Source organism: Podarcis liolepis (genome assembly GCF_965112155.1).
Source record: "Podarcis liolepis genome assembly, chromosome: 14".
NCBI lineage: Eukaryota > Metazoa > Chordata > Lepidosauria > Squamata > Lacertidae > Podarcis > Podarcis liolepis.
This window is the reverse complement of record NC_139569.1, coordinates 3,388,781-3,406,436: the sequence shown is the minus strand read 5'-3', so window position 1 is coordinate 3,406,436 and position 17,656 is coordinate 3,388,781. Positions and strand designations below refer to the sequence as shown.

Here is a 17,656-nt window from a genome sequence, read left to right as displayed (position 1 = left end):
AAGATGTGTTGAGTGTTGGAAGATTCAGGGCAGATAAAAGAAAGCATTTCCGCATGCAGCACAGAGTTCAACTATGGAACTTGCTAAGAGGCAGCGATAGCCACGAACTTGGATGGCTTGAAAAGAGGACTGGATGAATTCATGGAGGAGAGGGCTATTGAAGACTGCTAGCCAGGATGGCTGTCCTCTGCCTCTGCAGTTGGGAGGGAGTGATGCTTCTGAATCCCAGTTGCTGGAAACCACAGGGGAAGAGAGAGCTCTGGTGCTCATATGCTGCTTCCTAGTTTCCAGCACAGGCAACTGTTCAGCCTCTGTTGAGAGCAGGATGCTGGACCAGATGGGCTAGTGGCCCGATCCATCGGGTTCTTCTTGGGTTCTGCCCATCCAAAGGAAAGATTTCCCCCACCTCTTTATCCCCTCCCCTCTTGAGCTCTGGGTGTTTCCACAGAGTGACTCAGGGCACCTGATCCACATTGAGATGCCTTGTTCATGGTGAGATCTGACTCAGATGAGATCACGACCTGAATTGCTGTGATTCACCTTGTTGCTCAAGGTGCACACAGAGCTGGTACACAAGCCAAGATGTTCCTATTCTTTCCTGCTCAACCCTTTTACTCGCTCTCGGGAAATCTCCAGCAAGCCATTTTCCTCCCCCAATTGTCATTATTTGTGCTATGAATGTGGTTCCACAACGAGAGCCTGATTTGCTCCTTAGCTCCATTTTGGGGCCAAAAGTCTAAGGGATAAACGTTGCTCAAACAGATTTATTGCTGCACTATGACCAAAAAAACAGAAAAATCTGTAAGTGTGTGGTGAGGGGGCATGCAAAGGGAAGTTGAACACTAAATCATCATTTTTATTAGACAAGCTGTAATTTTTCTACAGCCATAAAGCAGGATAAAACACGAGTTTTGCTTAGCCCTAGGCATGTATTCTTGGTGAGATCAGCATATAAATATTGGAGCAGTCAGGCAGGAGTCAGTCTTCCTCTGCTTTTGCTGCTCACTCTGTTGCAATAAAGAAACCCTAAGAATATATTATTTATAACTTCCCATCAATAGCATTGTTATTAGCATAAGAAGAGCCTACTGGATCAGGCCAATAGCCCATCTAGTCTAGCATCCTCTTCTCATGGGGCCAACCAGCTGCCTGTGGGAAACCAGCAAGCAGGATTCAAGCACTTTCCCCTCCTGTGGCTTCCAGCATCTGGTATTCAGAAGCATTGCTGCCTCTCACTGTGGAGGCACAGCATAGCTTTCATGGCTAGCAGTCATTGATAGCACTCTCCTCCATGGATGTGTCTGATTAGTATTGATATTATTCTTATTATTGAAATTGACATTGTTATTATTATAATACAGAGTTTGGATGTTGTGTGTTATTTCTGCCACCTCTGCTGTATGCCTCAGTTATATCTCTTTCTAGTGAGGCTGGGAAGCTGTCTAGCAGGAGAGATGGGGAAGGTTTGTCATAGAGTTATTGAGTTGGAAGAGAATCTTAACTAAGGAATCCATGACAGAGGGCCATCCAACCTCTGCTTTAAAACCTCCAAGGAAGGAGAGTCCACCACCTTCTGAGGGTGTCCATTCCACTGTCAAACAGCTCTTACCATCAGAAAGTTCTTCCTGATGTTTAGTTGGAATCTTAGTCCTTGTAACTTGAAGCCAATGGTTCAAGTCCTACTCTCCAGAGCAGGAGAAAACAAGCTTGCTCCACCTTCCATGTGACAGCTCTTAGATATTTGAAGATGGCTATCGTATCTCCTCTCAGTCTCCTCTTTTCTTGGATAAACACACACAGCTCCTTCAACCATTCCTCATAAGCCTTGTTTTCCAGACCCTTGACCATCTTGGTTGCCCTCCTCTACAGACTTTCCAGCTTGTCAATATTTTTCTTAAATTTTGGTGCCCAGAACTGGACACCATATTCCAGGTGTGGTCTGACCAAGGCAGAATAGAGAGTACTAGCTACTTTGGCTTCCCTTGATCTGGACACTAGACTTCTGTTGATGCAGTTTTCAAGCAGTAGGGAGAGCTGTCCAGCGCCAGAGTCCCCTGGAATGGTGAGCTGAGCCACATGGTGCCTCAGCGCCATGGCACCAACTGAGCAAGTTCACAGCTGTTCCAGCTGACCTCACCACTTTCCTGGCCTTTATTTATTTAATCAAATTTAGATGCCCCTTGACTGTAGAAACAAACCATTCTCAAAGCAGTTTACAAGACAAATAAAAGTATTAAACTACCAGTAAAAATAGTATTAACCCCCCCCCAAAAAACCAGGTAATTAAAATATTCAACTAATATTTCAAATCAACCAGAAGTTAAAAACTTGATTAAAATACATGCCAACCTTCTAGACAGACTTGCCTAAAGAAAATTGTTGGAGGGCGGCACCAAAAAGAGTATAGCGAAGGCGCCTGTCTGATATCAGTCGGCAGAGATTGATTTCTAACAAACCTTGACATGAGTATGATGTGGCACCTGCAACAGCGCCAGTTGGTCTGGAGCACACATGAGTCTTGGCTTCCTCTTCCTGAATAGGGCTTGGGAAAGGGAGATGATTACTACCCCTTCCAGTCCAAGTCTCCATTCAGACCCACCACTGTTTCTGTGATTTCTGGAGGCTCTGGAGGTGAGACCAGCCAGTATTTGTCGGGTGCTCCAAACCAGCAGCCTCCCAAGTGGGTAGGACATTTCATATTGCCTGCTTAGAAAGGAAGCTGTTTTGTTAGTCCATGTATTTGCTTTAATTGAAGTAATTCGTGCAAATGATCCTCTTTCTATATGCATAGGTATCGCCTGGCTGGCCTCCCCGGAGAGTACCAGTACAAGAACATCACCAGCGCAGAGATCAATTACTGCCTGATAAAAGACCTGATCATCTGGACTCAGTATGAAATCCAGGTTGCATCTTACAATGGAGCTGGCTTGGGAGCCTTCAGCAGGGCAGTCACCGAATATACTTTGCAAGGAGGTAAGTTCTGTCCTGGATCTCCTCTCATTGGTAACTGAAATGGCACTGGTCAATCAGCTTGTTTGCACATGGCAGTCTTTGTCAACCTGGCGCCCTCCAGATGTTTGGGACTACAACTCCCATCAACCCCAGTTTCATACTGCCATGCTGACTGGAGCAGATGAGAGTTGAGGTCCAACACATCTGGAGGGCACGAGGTTGGTGAAAGGTAGTGTATAGCTTTTAAAGTGTGTCTGTGTAGGAGGGAGATTCTCCTGGAGGGAGGCTGTTTCTGATCCTGCTTCCAAGGAGCAAAAGTGAGTTCTGAGTAAAAGGTGATTAAGAGGCCGTTTCGTGCACCAAGAAGTAGCATCTGATCAAGTGCTTCTTACTTTTCCCTTTTGTTTCATGCCAAATAGTGCATTTTTGTTGTTATTTAACCAGCAGAAGTATTTGCACAGCTTGTATCTTCCTACTTTGTATCTGATGTCACACCCAGACGGGAAAAAGTAGATTAAATATATTCTGTGTTGGACCAACTGTGATAGGCCAAGGAATATAAACACTTTCAGAATTCTTCAGCAGGCACAATTTGACCTGATTAAGAGCACTGTGAAACTCCAAATGCTTACAGACCCATGTACCACTCTTAATTGGGTCATAAATACACTCTCCCCCTACTTTGTAGTGTCTCTTGTCCTTGGGATAATTACAGCAACTGCTAAGTTGTTGTTGTGTGTAGTTTTTTTTTAAGGTGTTCTTGTCCAGAGTAGTGCCATTCTAATTATCATTAAAAATTTCTGAAATTAGGCTACATTAGGCTGCTGAAATTAGGCTGCCCTGGAGAGCAACAGCTGTATCCCTACCATCCCTATCTGGAGCCAATGTCTCATTTTTCATTATGAATTTTCATGTGGTGACACAATTTGTTGGAGAGGGTAGGGATGGGGCAAGACATACTGCTTGTCTTGAATCCTGAAGTGTGTCCTAAAATTAGGGAGTGTAAAGATACAAAGAGGTGCACATGGAATGTCAGGGCTGAGTGGTAGGCAGCTGTTAGAAGTCACCAAAGACAAGGAAGGAGGATCCAGGAGTTGAGCTTTTGAGTTGGAGCAGAAGGACCAACCCTGGAGCCACAGACCAAGGAACACACAGAGGCACAGTAGAACCAAGAAGACCTGGTTGCTCAGACCAGTGCCAAGCTGAAAGCCTTTTGGAGCTCTTCTGGTCCAGGAGAGCCTGTGGCCAGTTTGGATGGGCAGAACTAGCCCAGAGCTCAGGAAGGTGCCCCAGCTGTTGTTCCTATAGCTTGCCATTTGGGCAAGTGCACATGAGAACTGAAGGCTCTCAGTTATTGCCCCACTGGCTCCCGACAGTGATTGGAATACTTCCTCCTTGCAGATTTAATGGTTGCCAAAAAAATAGCTGTGTGGCTCCAGCCTTCTGAGCCCTTTTGTCCTCTTCACGTCAAAACCCCTTTTAAGCTTCCTAATCATTGCTAAAAGCCTCTTGTGACTGAAAACGAAGCCATTGCTGCTTCCACCGATGCCCCCAAATTGCAGGCCAATGTTGAATTTTGAGCCGTAGTGAGAGTGTCACGGTCTTTGCTTTAGTGGGCTGTAAAAAGCAAGAGAGCTATTAAAACTTCCCATTGGAGACACAGTACATCAGTTACTTCATAATCAGTAAAGTGCATGTTACGGTTTTGCTGACTGGGAATAGGAGAGCAATATTATTACATGATTAAATACAGTTTGCCTTGCGAGAATATTTTTGTTTCTGTGTTTTGGTTAGGGGTGTGAGGCACGTTGAAATGCAACAGCAACTTAATGGGTCAATAAAAGGAACAACTGACTTGCCCAGGCATTTTTTTATGAGTGAAATCGGCTTGAAAGAAACAAGAGAAGCTTCTGATGCTAAGATACTGTACATGGAGGATACAGAAATACAGATGCCTGTGCTGCTGTTGGGTGGTGGCTGGGGTGTGTGCCTGCTCTAACCCCTGCCCCTCTAAGTCTCTGGTTCTAATGTGCTACAGCAGAGCAGTGGCATAGCGTGGGGGGTGCAGGGGGGGCCGGCCGCACCGGGCGCAACATCTGGGGGTTAGGGTTAGGGGGCGCAAATCCATGGGTTGGGGGCGCAAATCCACGGGTTAGGGGGCACAAATTACTTGCCTTGCCCCGGGTGCTGACAACCCACGCTACGCCACTGCAGCAGAGTAGGGAGTTCAGCGATATAGGATAACCATCAATGACAGCAGCTGCTGACACAGCAATACTGAGTCTTCAGACTCTGCTTCTGGGCACCTGGGAGGCATCTGGCTGGCCCCTGTTGGAGGCAGGATACTGGGCCGGATGGATTCTTGGTCTGTCCCAGCAGGGCTCTTCTTAAGGATCCCCTCACAACACAAAAGCACAGAGCACTGTGTCAAGATCTAGTCCTATGCAGTGCAGGACACACAGAACATGGGTGGAATTAATTATTGTCCTACTTCCATGAGTTAATTTTTTTGTACCATCTCTATTTTAAATAATATTAATGTTTTTAGTTGGCTAGTAGTTTATATCTCACACTTTCCGCACATTCATGTTTCTGGGCAGCCAAACATTTGAAAACTAAAAACACAGAGCAGCATTAAGCAAAAAGTCAGAAAGAACAGAAACAGCAGAACGAAAACAGTATGTAAAATACCACGCCACAATAGCTTCAAGCGTGTGGACAGCATGGCAAAATGGGAAGTGGAATTAAACTAGGCACCAGTAGGGCTTCTTTTTCAGCCTAAGAGGTGCCGGATTGGGTTTGTGGCGATTGTGGCGAGTGCTCCCCCTAAAACAACTTTGGGTGGGTGCTCACCAAGGTCTACCACCTCCCAGTGGCGTAGCGTGGGGGGTGCAGGGGGGGCCGGCCGCACCGGGCGCAACATCTGGGGGTTAGGGTTAGGGGGCGCAAATCCACGGGTTAGGGGGTGCAAATCCACGGGTTAGGGGGCGCAAATTACTTGCCTTGCCCCGGGTGCTGACAACCCACGCTACGCCACTGCCACCTCCTATGATAACATCAGTAATAGGCAGGCTCGTGTGAAGAGAGGCAGTCCAAGATGTGAATATCCCACAGACCCTAAAGCTTGTAGGGCTTTTAAATGTAAGTAGCAGCACTGTGAATTGAGCTTGAAAAAGGATCGGGAGCCAGCAAAGTTGTTTGTGCATGATATCCCAGTGTCTGATCTCCGTTAGCAGCTCAGTAGCTGTGCTTTGAACAAACCACAGTTTCCAAGCCATCTTCAAAGGCAGCCTCATGTACAGTTGTCTAACCTATAGGATCTTTGGACTACAGAAAATAGCCATGTGGTGTTTGTGTGTTACATGTTCAAATACTGCAGGAGAAATATGGGGGGGGGGACCCCACAACTAAACCAGAAATATCTTTTTAAAGTTATAAACTAGGAATGGAAATACAATTAAAATTCCTTAAAAATCAAAGCTCTCCAGACATTTTGAAAGAACCCCAAAACTATCCATAAGGAAGATTAAGTGCAACAGGCAAAGCCAATTAGGGACAATAATAATTTAACAAATCCCCAGCTGATTTTCAAATAGCTTTGTCTGGAGAAATGTTTCAATATTTAAACAGACATAGGGTTGCATCTCCTAGCATTTCATTCATGCTGTTTCTATTTAACCACTGGACAATTTCCCCCGATTCAAATAGTCATTAAATTATTAGTGTACCTAATTGGGTTTGCCTGCTATTGATGCAGTCTTCTTTCTTTTGCTTGCCTATAAAAGACCAACCTGCTAAAATCAAGGCACTTGTATTCTTCACTGCTAGCAAGAGCTCTATAGTGTATGAGTTTGTACCTACCATGATGTTCATTTCTTGCACTCATTTTAATCACATTCTTTTTGTTACCTTTAAGGTTTGACATTCCCTTTCTTTTGACATTTCAGGTTGACCCAGTACCTTAGCCATTTTCCTTGGTGCATTTGTTAATTTCAGGCCTCCAGTCCCTTTCCTTAAACCCGGCAATTGGCGCTAACGTAGCTTGCTTGATATTGTGTGATGTTAGTATCATCATTTATTGACCAGCTGTCTGTAGTCATTTATAAATATATAAATCCTGTGTTGCAAGTTGAAAGCTTTCCATTCTGCATTAGGGGACTGACAGAGAATGGTATTTAGAATGCAAGAGAGCGTAAAAGGCCCTGTGCCATTCTTGGGCAAGGATCTTTGACTATTTGATGGATTGTGGTTGGGTGTAGATTAAAAGCTGGACATTTGTAGTCTATTTTAATGTTAGTGCTTCATAATGTAGACAGATTACTCAGACATGGGCATTGCCATGTGATAATGTGGCCTTTATTGAACTGTGTTTGATTAGGCTTTCCCTTTGAAGTCTTCTCTGTTTGGTGTGGAAAGGGGCCAAAAGAGGAGCAAGCGGCTTGGTCTCAGTCTCATTTGAGAGATTATTAATGTCAGAGCCTCAGAGCAAAATGATGGGTTTCCCTTTATTGCTCTGCAGTTGGAGAATGTCCAGGCAATTGCTGCTTGTGACCATTTTTCACTCCCAAATAAAATAAACAGCTCCTAAATCCAGGGTGAGAATTTTAAAAAAACAAAATTTGGCAGGCAGGGGCAAGAGAGAAGGAAGCCACATTGTACTATAAAAAGGTGGGAAAATAGAAGCTGTTGGCCTTTCCACCTTTCTGGCTTTCTTCTCTGTGCCTGCTAATATTTGTGTTAGAAGCTGAGTAGATGAATGGCCAAGGTAGGAGGACTCAAGGCCCATCAAAGAAATGTCCTCCTTCTCCCTGGCTGCTATAATAGTGTCTGTCTGATAAGGAGAGCCCTTCAGGCTCAGACCAAACTGGGACCCCCTTCAGTCCAGCATCCTGTTTCCTATAGAGGCCAGCCAGATGCCTCTAGGTCCAGGAAGTCAAGAAGCAAAACATGAAGCCTGTAGCCCTCTTCATTTGCAGTTCCCTACCTCCAAATGGTTGTGTTGCATGTAGCCATCATGACTATTAGCCATGGATAGACTTATCCTCCATAGGTGGTATTCAGCTAAGTTTTACTAATAGTAGACCTACTGAAGTTAATGAAAATGACTGTTAAGCCTGTTAATTTCAATATGTCTACTCTGAGTATAAGCTTAATTGAATCCTACCCCTTAAGTTTATTGAATGCCATTTTAAAGCCATCTGGAGGCTTCCTTTTACAAGGGCCATTCTGCTTTCAGTTCATCTTCACAGGCAGACAGCTGGGAAGCTGAAGCTGGTGCTCATTTGTGTTTCTTTAAAGAAGTTGTCAGGGTGGCTGTACACTTTATTTTTCATAATTCTGATAAAAGCAGTTACCTACAATCCTACAAGATCAGAATACCATGAGGGAGCATTAAATATCCCAGGAGATCCTGTGAATAAGAATGCACACTGTAAATTCCTCCAGGTAGACCCTTGGCATCTAGGAGTTCATCAAGTTCAGTTATAAGAAAGTGCAAGGAGAAGACCAGCACACCAAATTCCTTTCACAATCTTAATCATCCATCTCAATTGACTTGTGTAAGCCCTTGAGACAATCCATGCTGGCAAGTAGAAACCCCCACAAATGTGCTGCCAAGCCCTCAAGACTTGAACACACAGGGAACCACTTCGCACTAGGTCACCCTGTTAGGGTATATAGCCCAGTGTTGTGCACTCTGACTGGCAACGGCTTGCCAGGCTCTCAGGTTGGAGAATCTTTCTGACATCTGGTCCCTGAGAAGGACTGTAGAAATTTAGGAGTCTACCATTCTAAAGGAATAGCCAAGCCATGAAGAGTTCAAGAAGACAGGAACCTGCCAGAAAAATGGCAACTACTGCTGTTCTTAACAGAGCAGTTGTTTAGTGCCAACACAATAATATCACTTAGGTTCTCTTGAGAGACTTGCTGGCACAGCATTAAAGCAGAGTAGTCCTGAGTTCAAAGGAGCTGACTCTCTGAACCTGAAAAGCCTTTTCAGAGTGGTGTTCAGCACAGCTCTTTGACCTTACATATGTTTGCTATCATTCATTACAACGGCTCTTTCCTCCTCTGATGTCCCCTCAGACTTGTGTTTATTTGTTTTTGGCACAAAGAAGACTGTGGCCCACATGCTGTTTTTACTGGTATTTGCATATGCAAAATTAGGATCTCAGATACACTTGTGTGAAAAGTTTATTAGTGGGACATTTCAAATTTACCTAGGAGGGCCCAATGATCTTTTTTTCTTCTTTTTTTGCCTGTGGTGTTTGGATGACTTTTTCCTCACTATATATTTCTGAAATTTAGAAACCTCTTCTTGATGCAAAAGCAAATTTAGATCTTCATTCATTATTAAAACATGTTTCATTGCATGAAGTCTAGTTTATACGATAAGAAGGTAGATCAGGGTATTCATATCTGCCTTGGAAACTTCTTTCCTGGAGTATTTCCCTGCCTGGGAAAACCTGATAAGAAATGGGACATAGTCAGTGAGATATTGAGCTTCTCAAGTACACTGAGACACTGACATTATGGCATCAACAATGGTCATGTAAATCAACTTCTGTTGTGTTTGATCTTTGGCCATTCTGTTGGGAATGGGTGTGCAACAACATCTCAATATCCACCTTTCAGATTCCTCACCCCTGATGCAAACTATTTTTTAAAAAGCTGTTCCTGGTAAGAAAGTTCAGAAATTGACTTCCGGTTTGGATCGCCTGCAGCATGGGTGCGCGGAGAAGTTGCTGAACAGCTTTTTCCGAACTGCATAGGGCTCTGAGGGGGCAACGCAAAGGCACTGCGACCCCCGAAACCTCAAGGGGGGCCCCCTTGAGGGAAACGCAACCGGTGGCGTCGGAGGGACCCGAAACTCCTTTGAGCACTCTCTCTTTTGGGGCAGACTCAGGAGGGACGGACCGAGAGACGCACTATGGTAAGCCCTGCGAACCCTGTGCAGTAATGCCTCGAGCCCCAGCTGAAAGTGGCGACAAATCTCCGTAACTTTAAGAACAACCGCCTTTGGGGCTGTTCAGCAAATGTCAGAGATGAAAATTTGAAGAATAGAGCCCAAGATGTGTTGGATTTAATTTGATTAAACTAAGGAGCCCGATCTGTATTTCGGAGCTAAGATGGCGCTGGGACGCTAACCGGGAGTGTGAAACAAAGTAACTCTTACCTACCCGCTGTAGAAACGAAGAAGAGAAAGTCCCCGCTGGGAGTTTCACGGGGCAAAAGTATCCAAAATAGATAGTGTTTACTCGGAAAAGAGACTTTAGAGACTTTGTATTAAACGGATCGTTACAGGCAAGCTGGGAGAGAGATTAAAAGGAGCGTCAAGAAGACTGAAAGGAGGTGATAATCAGAGGTGGAGACGGAGGGGGTAGGAGGGGGAGAGAAGAGCAAAGTTTGGGATACGGAGGAGACGAACCCTGCCCCCCTCCCCAGCATTCTTAACAGCCCCGTTGGTTCTTAACAGCGGTGTCTAAACAGAATAACTTTTGCTGACATTGAGCCTCCGCCCCCCCCTCCTTTGATCTCTCTTCGTACTTTCTCGACTCCTGCCGGTTTCTGCAGCTCTCGTTGCTTGCCGGACGGGGGAGGAAAGCACTGTGTGAGCTTGAGCACGTACGCCTGTCCCCATTTCTATCGGGCTGCGAACAAGTTGAAACTGTGAAACCTGGTCTGGAAATCTGGCGTGACTCCGATACCTGGCTGGACCTCAACGGATTTAACCACCGCCCAGGATCTAACGCCAACTAGAAATATAAGACTTGTGATGTCCCTTGGTTTTTGCTTAATTTGGAGAATACCTTCTTTCTGAGGACGGTGGAAGCTTCGTCCCTCACCTCACTCCAGTTGAAATTTGGGAGTGAAATCTAGCCACTTTTCCCTCTTCCTCTAGACTAATTAAACACCGTAGAAAGACCCGGAAACCTATAGGACCCCAAGCATTGCCCTACCCCTTGCCCCCTTTTCTCTCCCCTTCTCTTCTCCCGCACTTCTCCCCCCTCCCTCCCGCTTCTCCCGCCCGTCACCCCTGACTTGTAGCTCTGGCTGCCCCCACGGAGACGCCAACCTGAACAAAGTCTGAACATTGGATTGCCTTTAAAACTAGAATCTTGGATTGGGTCAAACAAGTGGCTGAAGTCAAACTAGAAGAAAGAATCTCAGAACTTCCCCTACTGTATTTGTATTTTTCATATTCCCTCTCTTGTCTCTCTCCCCCTTTCCCAGTCTCTTCTCCATCTTTCTCCTTTCCCTTTCCTAACTTCTCCCCCTTTTTCCCCCTCCCCCTCTTCACTGAATATTAATGTTTTAACCTGTCCAAGAAGCAGGCTAACGGAAACCCTTTCTAGACCGTGCGCCCCCCCTAGATTGTGCGCCCCCTAGGGGTCAGCAGAAAGAAAGATAAGTCGGTTTATTTTTAAAGATTGGGGAGGAGGGACGGAATAGGCCGGGCGGATGGCGGGGAGAGACGGGAAAAAGTCGGTGGGAACACCAATAGAGAGGAAAATCTCAAGACAGGAGGAAATAAGGGATCTAGATGCTTTATGGTTGAAAATAAAAGAGGAATTCAGACAGAACGAAATCCACTTGGAAAAAAAACTAGGAGAGATGCAGGAATCTTTTGATAAAAAAATAGAGGTTGTGGTAGGGGAACTCTCAAACGAAATTAAAGATTTAACGGTCAGAACAAAGTCCGTAGAAGACTCAAATAGGAAAATACAGAAAGATACAAAAGATCAGAGAAGAGAAGTAGAAAAAATTAAGGAGAACTTTGAAGAACTAAACAGAAGCCAAGAGCAAGTGTTAGATAACTTAGCCATGATGGAAATGAAGCAAAAGCAGCTAAATTTGAAATTTAGAGGAATAGGGGAAGCAAGAGACGAAGATATAAAAGGAAAAATGACAAAAGAACTGGCGAGGTGGTTAGCATTGAGAGAAGAAGAAGTTGCACAAACCATAGAAAACGCTTTTAGAATAAAAATAAGGTTGAAGCAAAACAAACAGAAAAGGACCCCAGGAGATTGCTTAGTGATCTTCAGATCGATAGAGATGAGAAACTTAATTTTGAGAGAAAGTTATCAGAGGAAATTAGTGATTGATGGGAAACCAATTATTATTTTTAAAGAAATACCAATCAGGCTCCTCCGCAAGAGAGAGGGCTACAAACAGTTAGTTAACACTTTGAAAAAGAATGGCATACAACATAGATGGGAATTCCCGGAAGGGATCTCATTCTTTTACAAAGGGAAAAGATTCAAGATAACAGAGATTCAGGAAGTCAGTAAATTCCTTCGCAGATATGAAAAAGAACTTGGGGGATTGTTGGAAAGATATGGGGGGGGACCGTGAGAGGGAGGGGGGAGTGGGGGGAGGGAGGGGGGGAGAGGAAGGGGTGGGAGAAGATGAGGGGGAGGACGAAGAGGAGGAGGCGAAGGAAGAAGAGGCAGGGAAGGAACAGGAGGAAGTAGAGAACTAAACCACTCGAATTTAAATCAGACTTAAAACCTAAACCGACAAATTACTGACTTCTCAATAGGTAAAAGCAATAATGAATCTTAAAATTTTAACATGGAATGTAAATGGATTGAATGAAAAAACAAAAAGGAATAAAATTGTAAATGTGTTGAAGAAGAAAAAATTGGATGTCATCTGTATACAAGAGACTCATGTAGTCAAAAAGCATAAACATGTATTAGTAAATAAGAGCTTAGGAATAGAATTCATAAACTCCGGGAGAGAGAAAAAAAGGGGAGTGGTAACTTATGTTGATGAAAAATGGGAACCCAAACTGACCTACAAAGATGAAGAAGGAAGAATATTGGGGGTTCAAATAAGTTTTCAAGGAGAAAAGATTGACGTGGTAAACATCTACGCCCCAAACTCAAATAGATCAGAGTTTTATAAAAAATTGGAACAAGTGTTACTAGAACTAGGAAATAATAAGATGATTTTATTGGGAGATTTCAATGCAGTGCCAACATTAGAAATGGACAGACAAACAGATAAGGGAAAACGAAAACAAGGAAAGTTACCGGAATCATTCCAAGATTTGGAGGAGAACATGGACCTAACGGATGTATGGAGACACAAGCACCCAACAGAAAAACAGTTTACCTTTTTCTCAGAAGTACATAAAAGCTGGGGAAGAATAGATCAAATTTGGACCTCAAGAGAAATCACTCTAAGAGCGGAAAAATGTGAAATTCAACCGAGAACCCTCTCCGACCATAACTCAATAACTTTGGAATTGAAAGGAGAAGCAAATGGAGGTTTCAGATGGAGGCTGAACGATTTTCTGTTGGACAATGATGAGGTGATCGAAAAAGCCAAAGCTACACTAAAAGAGTATTGGGATTTGAACCTCAATACAGGAACAAACATAGAAACAGTCTGGGACGCTAGTAAGGCGGTCCTAAGAGGCTTCTTTATCCAGCAAAGTAACCACAAGAAAAAAATAAGGCAGCAAAAAATGGATGAAATACTCAAACAATTAAGGGAGTATGAGAAGAAACTAATAGAACACCCGAAGGACGAGCAAAGTCTACAATCAATAAAAATACTACAAAGACAATACTCAATACTAACGAACCAGGAAATAGAATGGAAAATTAAGCTAATGAAGCAGAGATATTTCGAATCGGCGAACAAAACGGGAAAATTCCTAGCCTGGCAATTGAGAAAAAGACAGAAGCAGAATGTTATAAATAAAATAATGGTAGAAGAAGAATTAATAGTTGACCCCAAAAAAATACAAAAAAACTTTCTCAAATTTTATGAGGAGTTATATAAGAAAGGAGAAGAAGACCCAGCACAAATAGAAAAATATTTAGAGAATGGTTTAGGGAAAACCGTCACAGAAGAAGAAAGAACCCAATTAAACAGACCTATAAGTATGGAGGAGATTGAAAATGCGATAAAGAAAATAAAATTGGGGAAGGCACCAGGACCGGACGGATTATCGGCCAAATATTACAAAGTTTTGGGAGGCCAACTAGCACAAGCACTCTGTGACACCATGAACAACATTTTAAGAGGAGGGAAAATACCCGAGACGTGGAGGGAAGCCTTTATAACACTAATCCCTAAACCAGACACGGACAAATCGAATATGAAGAATTATAGGCCAATATCGTTATTAAATAACGATTACAAAATATATGCAGATATCATGGCGAGCAGATTGAAGAAATGTTTAACAAGGCTAATCCACAAAGACCAAGCTGGTTTCCTCCCAAACAGATTCCTGAAAGATAATGTGAGGCACGTCATTAATCTAATTGAATACTTGGAGATTAATAATAACATTCCGGCGTCCCTGATCTTTGTTGACGCAGAAAAGGCGTTCGATAACGTCTCCTGGCGGTTTCTATTAAAATCGATGGAAAAGGCAGGGATTGAAGGTGAATTCTTGAAAGGAATACAGGCAATATATTCAAACCAACATGCCAAACTGATAATAAATAACAACATTACGAATAAATTTAAAATAGAGAAAGGAACAAGGCAGGGATGCCCCCTTTCCCCGCTCCTGTTTATTTTGGCATTGGAAGTCCTGGCGAACAAAATAAGGTCCAAAAGAGAGATTAAAGGGATTAAAATAGGATCTAAAGAGTATAAATTAAAAGCTTACGCGGACGACTTGATGTTATCCTTAGAAGAGCCGGAAGAAAACATGGGCAAAGTATTGGAAATCACGGAGGAGTACGGCAAATTATCGGGCTTCAAGCTGAATAAGACGAAAACAAAAATGTTGACAAAGAACCTGAGAAACGATGTGAAGGAAAGTCTAGAGAAACAATATGGAATCAAAGTGGTTAAAAAAATAAAATATTTAGGAATTTGGCTTACACCCAAAAATATAAATTTAATTGAAGACAACTATACGCCAACATGGAACAAAGTGAAAAAGGATCTGGACGTTTGGAATAGGGTGAATCTTTCATGGTTGGGTAGGATGGAAGCAATAAAAATGAACATACTTCCTAGGATGTTGTTCCTATTCCAAAACATACCTGTCATCAGAGGGTTTAAAATATTTAAGGACTGACAGAAGACCCTTTCAAGATTCATATGGCAGGGAAGAAGGCCAAGGATCAGATTCAAACTATTAACAGACCGAAAGGAGAGAGGAGGACTGGCAGTACCTGATCTAAAAGTATATTATGAAGCGGCTTGTCTCTGCTGGGTTAAAGATTGGATAACCCTAGAGGATACGGACTTATTAGACCTGGAAGGGGCTGACAATAGACTCAGTTGGCATGCCTACCTTTGGTCAAAGAAAGAAAAAGTACACAAAAGTTTCTCGAGCCACATTATTAGAGGCCCTCTATATGAAGTTTGGGAAAGAAACAAGAAATTGTTGGAATGGAGAACCCCCTGGTGGCTATCCCCAACAGATATCTTATCAATAAAAAAAACAAATATGGAAGAGCAAAAATTGACATATGAAGACCTACTAGTAAGATCCCAAGATAGCTGGAAACTAAGACCTTATGAAGAACTAAAGGAGAAGCTGACGGGTTGGCTACAGTATCACCAAATTAATGCAAAATGGTCTGAAGATAAGAAAATAGGAATGAATGAAAAGAAGTCCAAATTTCAGATTGAAGTAATTGAAAGCAAATCGAAGATATTATCAAAAATGTATAACATACTACTGGAATGGGAGACTAAAGATGATAAAATCAAAGAAGTCATGGTCAAATGGGCGAAAGATCTGGGACATAACATAGAATACGAAAAATGGTCAAAATTGTGGAGTGAGGGATCAAAATTCACGGCGAGCGCGGCAATTAGAGAAAATTTAGAAAAGATGATTTACAGATGGTACCTGACACCAGAAAAATTGAACAAAATGTACAAAACTGCAGACAGGGCTTGCTGGAAATGCAGAACAAAAGAAGGAAATTTTATACATATGTGGTGGGCATGTGAAGAAATTAAAAAATTTTGGGACCAGATATATAATGAGTTAAAAAAGATATTTAGATACACATTCCCCAAAAACCCAGAGGCCTTTTTATTAGGGATGGTGGGGAAAGAAATCCAAGAAAAAGACAAAACCCTATTCCAATATTCAACCGCAGCAGCCAGAATGTTAATCGCCCAAAATTGGAAAAGCACAAATCTTCCAACGGTGAGGGACTGGCAATTAAAACTATATGACTTTATTGAATTGGCAAGACTGACACAAAAAATTAGAAATCATAAAAATACAAAGTTAAAAGAGGACTGGAACAAATTTATAGTTTATTTTGAAGGTAACTTTAAAAACCTACCAAATACAGCAGGTTTGATTTAAAACTTCCGATGTTGCAAACTAAAAACAAATACCAGCAGTAAAAAGGAACCTAGTAAAAGGAAGAACCCGAAATCAGTAGGGAAGGAAGTCGACTGCTCTACGTTGTATGTCGTAGTTTTTTGTCGTCTCTCTTCCTTCTTCTTATGTGCTTTATCTTTTTCTTCTTTTTTTCTTTTTTCTTTTTTTTTCTTTTTTAGTACTCAAGTGATGTGATATTCTGTTGAATGTATTTGTTTTTTCTTTTTGTGTGCATAAAAGGAACTTAATAAAAAGAATTTAAAAAAAAAAAAAAAGTTCAGAAATTGAACAAATGAGAAGTGCTATGTGGCTTGCAGATCAATATGACCTAGACAGTTTACATGAATGTCCAGTTATCCTAAGAGAAAGCACTCCGAGAGTTGCCTGCTACAACTCCAGAGTGCTGGTCTAAGGAAGCGATCAGTGTTGGTTCAAATGACCATATCTTCCTGTTTCTCTCTGGCTTGGTCTCCAGTAGAATGGTGGATTTTCAGAGCATCCTGGTGGGGACTGCTTGGAGTAAAATACTCTACATCCACCTCATCCTGGTTGCTAAGTGAATGCTTTTTTTTTTTTTAATAACCCCTTATATAAGATTTCTAAGCCTTCCAAACTTAGTCCACCTTTTCAGTTGGGATTCCCTGGAGGACTGCTGGGAATTCATTGTTTTCCTGGGTGTGCTGTGAAACTTTCATTGCAGAGATCCCCAGTGTTTTTCAAAATAATTCCAGTTCCTAAATTGCATAGGAGTGGTGAACCGTGTGGGTTAAAATTTGTTTGCATTTGTAGTAAAGAAAAGTGTAGAAATGCCCAAAGACTACCTTTCAAATAGCAAGTGCTCTCATTCATTTTTTGAAATGCAGAACCCACATGCTTTAGGGAGAGGCATGCAGTAATCTGCTGCTCCCATAAACAGATGCACCAGAAAGCACACTTCAGTTATAACTGTGGGTGCACTGCTAAGCTTACAGTCCAAATAGTCAAGCAGATATGCAAATGAGTTTCTGTTGAAAATCTGGGGAATCCATGAAATCTATGTGCTTAGAATTGTGGAGTATGTACCACAGTGGTATATTCTAAGCTAGTCCTTAAAGAGAAAAATTGAAACCTTGGAAAGTGACAAACCTGAAATCCGAAGAGGCTGCCATGTTTAGAGGTGGAAACTGACAGATTAAGGTGTCAAAACATTATTTGGAGACCTTTCAAGCCTATGCTCATCTTTAAAATTGCTCTTCTTCCTTTCTTCATGTTCACAAGTAGCTAGTCACAGCAGTAATATGTTTGGCCTAAATCCCTTCCCGTTTTCCCCTTACCTTTCTGCCAGAGGCCACTGAATGCCTTTTATTCACAACTGCCTGTCCTGACCTTTTCTGCTAAGAA

At 42.5% G+C, this 17,656-nt stretch overlaps 1 protein-coding gene across 8 annotated transcripts in view; it reads left to right on the top strand.

The window, feature by feature from the left end:
- Positions 1-17,656, top strand: part of SDK1 (sidekick cell adhesion molecule 1) — a 596,711-nt gene that overhangs the window by 412,479 nt on the left and 166,576 nt on the right. For all 8 annotated transcript variants that reach the window (XM_083474661.1, XM_083474660.1, XM_083474664.1 and 5 more), the window contains exon 18: positions 2,792-2,973. In XM_083474661.1, coding sequence (XP_083330787.1) covers positions 2,792-2,973 — 182 coding nt within the window. The remainder of the gene's footprint in view (positions 1-2,791; positions 2,974-17,656) is intronic.